Source organism: Gekko japonicus, unplaced genomic scaffold (assembly GCF_001447785.1).
Source record: "Gekko japonicus isolate JY-2015 unplaced genomic scaffold, Gekko_japonicus_V1.1 scaffold883, whole genome shotgun sequence".
NCBI classification, from domain to species: Eukaryota; Metazoa; Chordata; class Lepidosauria; order Squamata; family Gekkonidae; genus Gekko; species Gekko japonicus.
Window position 1 is genome coordinate 369,666 of NW_015169801.1, and position 10,335 is coordinate 380,000.

At 40.2% G+C, this 10,335-nt stretch overlaps 1 protein-coding gene across 1 annotated transcript in view; it reads right to left on the reverse strand.

The window, feature by feature from the left end:
* Positions 1–10,335, reverse strand: part of DARS (aspartyl-tRNA synthetase) — a 76,352-nt gene that overhangs the window by 56,954 nt on the left and 9,063 nt on the right. Inside the window, exon 3 of the mRNA XM_015417113.1 lies at positions 4,607–4,699. Within this exon, the coding sequence (XP_015272599.1) occupies positions 4,607–4,699 (93 nt within the window). The remainder of the gene's footprint in view (positions 1–4,606; positions 4,700–10,335) is intronic.

Below are 10,335 nucleotides of genomic sequence, written 5' to 3' on the forward strand. Positions count from 1 at the left end.
GCCTTAGCGCTGCTGCTGGCCCAGCCTCACTGACGCCTTTAAACACACTCCCCCCCAACACCAGACAGGCATGTGTCTGTCAGGTACAGGAGCAGGGCCAGAGTACTTTAATCCATCAGGGAGGCTGCTTGAGCAGAAACACCTTAGCAATGCTGCTGGGCCAGTCTCTCCAGTGGCTTTAGACACACTCCCACACCCCTCCTCCACCTGACAAGCGGTTGACTGTCAGGTGCAGGAGCAGGGGCAGAGCATTGAAATCCATTGGGGAGGCTGCCCAAGCAGCATCTCCTGCTGGCCCAGCCTCCCCGATGCCTTCAGACACGCTACCCCTCCTACATCTGAGAGACAGCTGTCTGTCAAGGGTTGGAAGGGGCGTGGAGTTCTTAAAGCCATCAGGGAGGCTTAGCAGAATTTCCTTAGCACTTCTGCTTGCCCATCCTCCCTGATGCCTTTAAACACAATCCCCCCCTTACACCAGACAGGCAGGTGTTTCTCAGGTTTAGGAGCAGAGCCAGGGTACTTTAATCCATCAGGGAGGCCACCCCAGCAGGATCACCTTAGCGATGCTGCTGGCCCAGCTTACCCACACCCCTACCCACTATGGAAATATACCCCAAATTTGTAGAAAAGTGGTTTCCTGTATTAGATTATTTAACTTCTCACAATGTGGGTTCTAGAAAATTGGTTCATATGAACTTGCTCAATATCTGATTGCTCAGATGTTGTTTTGAATACGTAGTTATGTCCCACTTCTTAAAATGTAACATAAATGAGAAGCATTTTTATAAAAAAAGAGACAAAAGAATGCCCTGCACCCCCCCCCCAAATTCAATGCCCAAGCCAAATCCCTGCACCAAGAAACCCAAAATAAGGGGAGTGCATTCCTACCATGACGTCAACCCCCACTATGAAGAGTTTTCTGAGAAACACGACCCATAAGGGGATAAAAAGGGGCAAAATGTGTTCCCCTGATTGTTTTCCATGTGCCTGGCAAGCTGCTGCCTCTTTACCCCCCCCCCCCATTGGTCAACTGTGTAGCTCAGAGTTCTGAGGTACAACCTGCCTGCTTGCACCCACCACCCTCTGATTCCTCAGCTGTGGATCTCAATGTTCTGAGGTAAAAACACAGTTAAAAGAGACTGCAGACAGTTGAGGACAGTTACAGAAATCAGCAATTCAAGACTTCTGAATATACATTTCTCATAACAGCCAGCATGGCAATTGAGTTCATGAATGTTCATGGGGAGATAGTAAAGGAACTTTCTAGGAGCCTGCTCCAGAGTGAGCTCACCAAGCAGCCTGGTGATCCTAGCAACTGAGGGCAGAACCACCACTGTGGTCTACAGAGAGGTCCTTCGGTAGAGAAAAAAACCAGTGCGTATGTCTCGCTTCATCCTTTACACTACAATCTTCTCCATTAGAATCCCTACAACAAATGTTACCTTTCAACCTTCACATCATCAGTATTATAACTGGATTTACAGAACGAAGCACGGGTATCAGGCTAGTACATGTAAAATATATCATAAAACCATTAAACTAAACCCAACTCCCAAACATACCTAATTAAAACAACCTTAAAAAGAGTTAAACAGAGTTAAAATACATGTAAAATAGTTAAAATAAATACAAAACATAAAACATTGGTTAGGAAGGAGGGGTCACTGAGGGAATGCCAAATGAACAAGAACATCTTCACCTGCTGGTGGAAGACGGCAACAGAAGGGGACAGATGAATCTCCCTGAGGAGAGAGTTCCAGAGCTTTGGTGCCATGATAAAGAAGGCACTTCCGGGTTGCCACCCACCTAATCTCAGAAGGCAGGGGCATCCGAAGATGACCGTAATCATCAGGCAGGTTTCTAAGGGATTAGGCAGTCCTTCAGGTATTGAAGTCCCAAACCACATAGAGCTTTGACAGTCAAGACCAGCACCTTGAACTGTGCCTAGAAACAACTGGAAGCCAGTATATGTGGGCCAAAACTGGAGTGTCCATCAGTGGCTATTAGCCACAAGGTATAGATACAGACTCTGGGGCAAGTGATGCTCTGTCTTCTTGGTGCTTGGGGGGGGGTCAACAGTGGGAGGGCTTCTAATGTCCTGGCCCCACTGGTGGACCTCCTGATGGCACTGGTATTTCTGGCCACTGTGTGACACAGAGTGTTGGACTGGATGGGTCTTTGGCCTGATCCAACATTGGCATCTCTTATGTTCTTATGAGTGATCTGGTCCCTACAACCCACTCCAGACAACATCCTGTGTGCAGCGTTCTGTACCAACTGACGTTTCTGAACACTTTTCAAGGACAGCCCTTGTCTGCAATAATGTGCAGATACTGAAATGGGAGACATTCCTATATACGCACACTATACACCCTGTAGCAGCCAATAATGTGGAATGTGGGATGAAGGCACAAGGCACAACAATTAATTCCATAACAATACCTAAACATGGGGTAGCCATGTAAAGTACCATGTAAGCATTGTCATTATGTCCAGTCCTGACTCCTGTAGACAGTGGAGGAGGCCAGCATCAGTCACGGCCAAGGCCATACCTAGGTGCCTCAGCTGCAATCCATTCCACTTTGTTCTGACACAGATTTGTCAAACAAAAAGTATGGAACTTGATTTTCTCCTCAAAGTTGACAAGACTATTTATTCAAGTATGGTCTTCATTTTAATTCTTGATGACTCCACCCCTCCCCTTTGTCCTCTTAGCAGCCCACACAAGTGGCCTATATCATTTCATAGATAACAGTTAACACATCTTTAAAACACAAAGAAAAGAACACCCTGAAAAAATACCAACACAGAGTTTTATACTCTTCAAAACACAAAATATATGGATTAAGGAGTAATGATTACATCTAAACCACAAGACATCTTGATTGGAAATATACGTTACACTGAATGTCCAAAATTTCCATTTATTAACATTAATCTCAATTACATCAATCTAAATGTATTTCATGGATTTTGAAAATTAGATAATTACCTCATGTTTCAGATATTCACAAATGAATGCTGACAATCACATTCATATGACTGTCAACTTTCATGTATCTGACTCTGGAGATTCAACAAAGCTTCTAAATTCAAATTTCAGTTTTACTAATATATGTAAATTTGATGCTCTTCAGTCATAACTTCCTAACCCAGACTGCAACAAGATGAAGCTAAAACTAAATACTAATTGAATCAGCCAAAGGATTTAGTGTCCTTTTCTCCCTAACTGCGAAACCCACCCCCCAACAAAAGTGTTACAGTCAAGTGCATTAAAGAGACAAAGATTTTGAGACTGAGCACAGTTTCTTAGGTTGCTGTCGTATCATTTTATTCCAAGAATTTTTTTTATGTTCCAGAGAAAACTAGTATGCCTGTGAGGCGAGTAAAGTTCAAGTCAACAGAACAGCTGTCAGTCTTTGATGTCACCTGAAGAGGTCAAAACCTGCTTAAGTCTGTGCACTGGAAATTGATCTCCCAGAGAACCTGGGCATCCACAGTGAAGAAAAATGACTGACAGGTGGCTCTGTATGAATGAGTCGAGCCACAGAGCTCAAAGCTCAGAGAGCCGTTTTCTTTGAGGCCACTGTAAAAGCAATTCCCCATTTTTAGAACAAATGAACTGAAATATTTAGTTCATGTCATCACGAAAGCACAATTCGTTCCAGAGTTTTCTATTTGCTTTAGAACACATGATGCAATACAAGTTAGCCATATTCTGATTATCCGGCTTGAGTAAAGAAATTCTAGAGTGCCTGATGACTGAAACTTCTGCATGGCTTCATGGTTTCAATTTTACTTCTAAGTGGTACTTTAAGGGCATTTAAAATGTATAATACTCATGAAAAACTTCAGAGCAATCCAGGACACTAAGCTCATAAAAAGTTAAGAGACACCGGGATTATATAACATGCAGGCAGTTTATTATGGATGTCTTACACCAGTGACAAAAGATTCTTAAATTTTGTCTAGTTTAAGTGCCTTTCCAGAAAGATAAATTGCTTTTTTAAAAGATTCAAACTTGAGTGCCTATCTACAAACACATATACTTACAAAACAAACTAATATTCTGTTTCACCTATCTGTGAGAAAGCCCACTCCCTAGCAAATGTCCATGACTGATACTCAAAGTGGCATGCTGGGAGACTCTCCCCTTGAGAAAACTTCCCAAGAGATGCCACATCAAGAAGCAGATGGCACGTATCCATGAGCAGTTCTGCTGCTAGGCAATGTTCACGTGCTACCACTTGATTCCCCCCCCCCTTCAGTCCATCTCCTTGCTAAGGACAGTTCTAGCCTAACATGTCTGTCTTCTTCCCAAGAACAGTTCCAGCCTAACATGTTAAGTAGCAGCTGAAGTATTTCCCATCAGCCAGTCTGCATACAAGCAAACAGTTCAACCTGCTGCTTAACAGTGCAGGTGGGTTTGCTTACTTGAAAGCAATTCTTGCAGGGCTCTTTACAGTGTGTGTGGGAGGTGGACTGCAAATGATCAAGAGCAGCCGTTGAAGGTAACATGACAAGGAGGGTACTCAAATCTTTTGACTGTGGGGGGGGGATCTCCACACAGCACACGTGCATATACAGTCCAGTCCAAACATCTTACCTTTCGCTCTGCTTGTATGAATCCTGCCACGAACCCAAACAACTTCATCAGCCTTCTCTTCTGTCAGGTCCTTTATTCGAACCAGCACTCGATCTGTATAAAATACACAAAACTATTTCATCACAGCCATCAAAAAGGAGGAAACACTAATAATTGCAGTTGGGCAGAAGATATACTCAAGATCTTGTTCACATTAACATGGAAAGCTAGATTCACAGAAAATGTCTTGCAAAGGTGTTTATAAACATCATGAATAGTTTCAAATACGTTTAAGAAGGCAATTATCTGTTTAAATTTCACATGGAAGGTCAATGAGTTTATTTATTTATTATAGTTATACCCCGCCCTCCCCGCAAGCGGGGATCCATAACTTTTGGACTTCTTCAAAACAAGAGGAGTTTGCTGTCAAGTATATTGCTGTCAAGTATATTATCTCAATTCAAAATTACAAAGCTACAATTTTTCAGGACATGATTTTTTTTAAAGGATAGAATCACCCTTTTCATAAATCCTTAGTATTCAAGCCATCACCCACAGCCTGAATTTGTTGTTGTTGTTGTTCAGTCACACAGTAAAAAAAAATAAATCACTGTGGATATTATAGGCCAGTACTCATTCAAGCAGATGGCAAACACATTTATATACACGGTCACTTCAACACAGTCCAAATTATTATATTTAATTACTGCACTGTACATATAAAGAGCCAACAACTGCTAAAGCTTTTTTTTTGCCAATTGGGTGGAGCAATTCTGCTGTTTTTCAAGTAACATTTTCAACTAACATTACATATAATGTTATAAAACTAACATTATAAAATGTTAGTGGATGACTTAATATTAGGATTTTGTGTTGGGTTTGGGGGGGGATTGTTGGGGGGGGGTTGCTCCAAGGACAGAAACCTAGTTTTCTGTTTCTGCAACCCTAGTCAGGACACCCATATCTCAGTTGACAGGGCACACAGGGTTACTGGTAAAATAATATTTTCAGTCCTATCAACTACAGCATCATTCCATCACATCTTTTGTGACTTGTTTCTTGCTAACTCTTTTCCTTGACTTATAAGACACAGTGTCACTTTCTTCTCACTTATGCTTCCATCTCTGCTTACTTTTTTATTGGTTTCTCCTTCAAAACTCCATTTTGCAAATGTAGTACACTATACACCACAAAGGGCAGGGCTGTTTTTGGGCAGGAACGCACAGGAACGGAGTTCCGGCTGGCTCCTGAGTTGGCCACACCCAGGAGGAACTTATTAGCGTAATAGGCCACACCCAACAGCAGAAACTAATTAGGATTGGCTACATTAGGGGTGTGTGGCCTAACATGCAAAGGAGTTCCTGCTACAAAAAAAGCCCTGGTTTGACAACAAACAAGGTAAACAGAATAAGGGAAAGGTGGGTGTGGCTGGATGACCACATTTCTGGTAACATGGGGGTGTGGCCTAATGTGCTAATGAGCGGTGATGTCAGTGTGTGGCCTAATAGGCTAATGAGTTTTGCTGTTGGGTGTGGCCTATTATGCTAATGAGTTCCTGCTGGGCTTTTTCTACAAAAAGAGCCCTGAAGGGTATATTCATAGGCCATTCCCAGCTTGCACACACAATCCATTTTCTCACAAGAAAAGCCTATATTATGGATTTTAGGTCATAGACCTATTTTCAAGGATGAACAAAAGTTGTAATGTAGTGTGCATATCTATGAGGCCACTCAGAAATCAGACCAGTGGATTAGAAGAATTCTTGGATGGCATAACAGGGCCATGACTGATTCAGAAATAGATGTATATGTAAACAATATTTATTATTCCATTTCATGAACAGAAGTGACTTGCTGGGGCATTCTCAGCGAGTGAAAGTCACTGGTTTGAATTTGATTCAAACCTAGGTTATAATAAAATTCCTGAAAAATCTGAAGATTGGCTAAAAGAAATATGTTAATCTATATTGATGCAAATTTTGAACACATGAAGATTATACTTTTTCCATAGGCAAAACACTAGGGTTGCCAGGTCTGGGTTGGAAAATACCTGCAGACTTTGGGGGTGGATCCGGGAGAGGGCGGGGTTTGGGGAGAGGAGGGGCCTCAGCATGGTACAAGGCCATACAGTCCAGCCTTCAAAGCAGCCATTTTCTCCAGGAGAGCTGATCTCTGTCAGCTCAAGATCAGTTGTAAAAGTGGGAGATCCCCAGGCTCCACTTGGAAGCTGGCAATCCTACAAAACACACATTCTCAAATAAACTGTGTTTGTATCTTTAGAAATGATGAACAAACACAGTGAAGGCCCTATGATAAATGCTGAAATATATCAGTTATATTAGCATTTCACCTTAAAGAACAGTGAAAATTAAACGAGTTAAGATATCAAACGTGGGGTTTATATCCTTTTTCCAGATAAATGTTACACAGGATTTTGGATACATGGTTTGGGATTAATTTAAAATGTAATATTAGAAGTGGTTGTTTTTTTAAAAATCACTCAAGCAGGTTATGTTAAAAAAGAGACACAAACAGGGAAGGAAATTGTTAATAAACTTAAAGAAAAGGAGAACAGACATAAACTAACCAAGTTGGATAACAATAAATATGAATTGGAATTAGTAAAGGATGGATTGAAGTTACAAGATGCACATTTAACAGCAAGGTCCTTACTTAGTGCTAAACAAACTATTTTTGAATTTGGCAATAAATGAGAGAAACTTCAGCACAGTTAAGTGATTAAAAATTAAAGATTAAAGATGTTAATGGGGTAATAACCCAGATTAAAACAAGAAATTACTGAATTTAAAACACTTCTTTGAAAATCTTTATGCAGAATATAGACCAGAAATATGGAAGGAAAGAGCATTTATATAAGTAATATTACAATTCCAAAACTAATAACAGAACATGGCGATTTCTTAGATAAACTAGTCTCTAAAATGGAGACAAAAGAAGCAATCAGGAATCTTAAAAGATGTAAATATCTGACAGACCTACAAAGGAGTTTTACAAAACTCATTGGATGATATAATTTCATGCCCGGAGAAGGTTTATAGATAGATGCAAAATACAAGAATTCCTTCAGAAGCCTAAGCAGATGCTAATATAATTTTAATTCTGAAGGGGGAAACCCCAGGATGTCATATATTGACCTATATCATTATTAAACAGCGATTATAAGAGTTTAACATCAGTATCGTTTTTTTAGGTAGCTATATGGGAATTGACCAAAGGCTTCATAAAAGAAAGGTTGATGGTATGGAATGTAAGATGATTTTCTAATCTAATTAATTTAATTGGATCAAAAGACCCGGTGCTTTATTTCATTGATGCTGAAAAAGCATTTCACAGGATTGGTTATAGTTGCAGGAAGTTCTGGTAGCTTTTGGCTTGGGGCAGTCATTTTGCAAATGGGTTAACATGTCATACAGATTCCCCAGAGCTAAGAAAATTAGTAATGGTAATTACTCTTCCTATTGTCAGTTGCATGGAGAGCTGGACAGGGATGTCCTCTTTCTCCTCTGCTATTCAATTTGGCTGTTGAAATAATGGCACTGGGGACTTAAGTTTTATGAACAGCCACAAAATTGCTACTCTATGCTGATGTTGTATTTATGATGCAGGAATTTAAATCTGTTGCCAATCTAAGACGTTGGGCAGGTTTGGCAACATTTCAGGTTATAAGGTGAATCATGTCAGATGAGTGCAATTAGGAATTGAGGTGGAAGAGGAGGATAACATATGTGGCTCTAGCCTGTCCATCACACCAAGTATCTAATAATATCTGTCTTCCATACAGACCAATTGGGAGTTGACAGCTAGGGAGTTGGTAGGGGAAAGACTGTATCTTGCTAAGTAAAACTGTGGAGAAAAGCTGCTTCTGGCAGGCTGAAAACAGTCAATTCATAACCAAAGGATCCCAGCTGTCGGGACAGGACAACAGTTCAAAAGTTCAGTTGAAGCTAAATGTTGTGACTTCTACCATACTTTCTTCAGTGTTAATACCATAAATAAAAGTTAACTTCTTCTTTTGTTTAACCCTATGGGCCACGAGTCTAAGGGACTCAGTTTATATCTCGGTATCTATGTATCTCGGTCTATATATGTATTATAGGATATGAATAAATGATGGCAGCATGTGAATGGGAGCATGTTTGAGCCCCCAAGCCCAACAACTCTATGTAACTGAGGGCCTCTTCTTGAAGGGGGCTGGGTATCCTGTCTGCAGATGTCTCTGTGAGTGAGAGAGGGGAAATGGTCAAGGCTCTCTCTATATTTTAAAAGAGAGAAGGATGGCGAGTGTGATGTCCTGACTTACATGTACCCTGAACCTGAGAGAGGCTGTTGACAGTGGTAGAAACTCTGTGTGAGTGGAAAGGGGCATCACACTTGGGTATTGTTTCTCCAGAGAAACTGGACCTAATGATGCAGTACAATTTGGACCCAACTGTTCAGAAATCGAGAAGAGCTTCATAACTGCTCTAAATAAAATTTGTCTTGGATAGGCACAGTAATTAAAATGAAAATATTACCCCAAAAGTCTTTTCATCACCCTTGCCATTCCATTAACAGAGCATCATATGTGGTTAGATTAAATTCAGAATATGTGTAACAACTTCATATGGAATTATAAGAGGACAGGAAACAAAAAGAAATTTTGAAGCAAATAAGGGACAATGGTGAATTGATAGCCCCAGATACTGTTAGCTACCGGTACTACACCTCTAGATTAACAGCACTCACAAATTGGTTCAGGAATAACTGTATGAAAATTGTCTGGGAAAGTGGGAGATAGTTACCACTGAGTAGCTGAATATGGAGGGATAAAAAGGAATATTTAAATCAGTGGTTCTTTTTTGAGTCATAGAACCGTTTGAGAATCTAATGACAGCTATGGACCCTCCCCAGGAAAATGCACATAAAAACAGACACATATAATTTTGCATATGATTTATTTTAATGTAATGGCTACTTCAAAAAAGAAAAGAAATCCAAATTGTGCAAATAAAATAAAAACCAAACTTTAATTCTGCTCATAAGTCAGTTGCAGAAAGAAGGCTGCTGCTGTTCGGCTTGAATAAGACATGGAGTGCTGTTTGACATGGCAACGCGTTTGTCATCTTTGACCCCCACTCAGTTTTAATTTTCATTTTGATACTGAGAGCAGCAATTCACAAAGGTATGTATTAGCAAATAGAATCAGAGCTCTCATAGCTCGTTTTGCCAAACAAAGATAGTCTTGTGTCAAGAAACAGCTGAACAGAATTCATATTATATCAGAAAGAATAATTTTTTCCAAAGACAACTTTCATAGTATCAAGAAGGAAATCAAAGAAAAATAATATTTTGCACCCAGTTCACAGACCTCCTGAAACCCTAGGGATCCATGGATCACAGGTTAAGAACCCCTGGTTTAGACCCAGGTAGCAGTAGTATACCCCTGGCTCTAACAAAAGTATGAGATTTCTGCAAACAATAATTAGGAATACCAACCTCAAGAGTTGTGCCCCTAATTCACATGAAGAATTTGCAGCATCATATGGTTCTCGGAAATTTAAGATTTGGGTAGGAAAAAGGCCTCACAAGAATTATACACTTTATTAAGAAAAACATAATTATACCCCACTCAGATTTTAGACAAGGTATGGAGGGAATAAAAGTGCCATGGTTTCAGTGCCTGAAAATCTAACTCTTTTAAAAAAGAAAACAAGCTCAGATGGGATTGTGTCAGTTCAACAGCTTTGAATA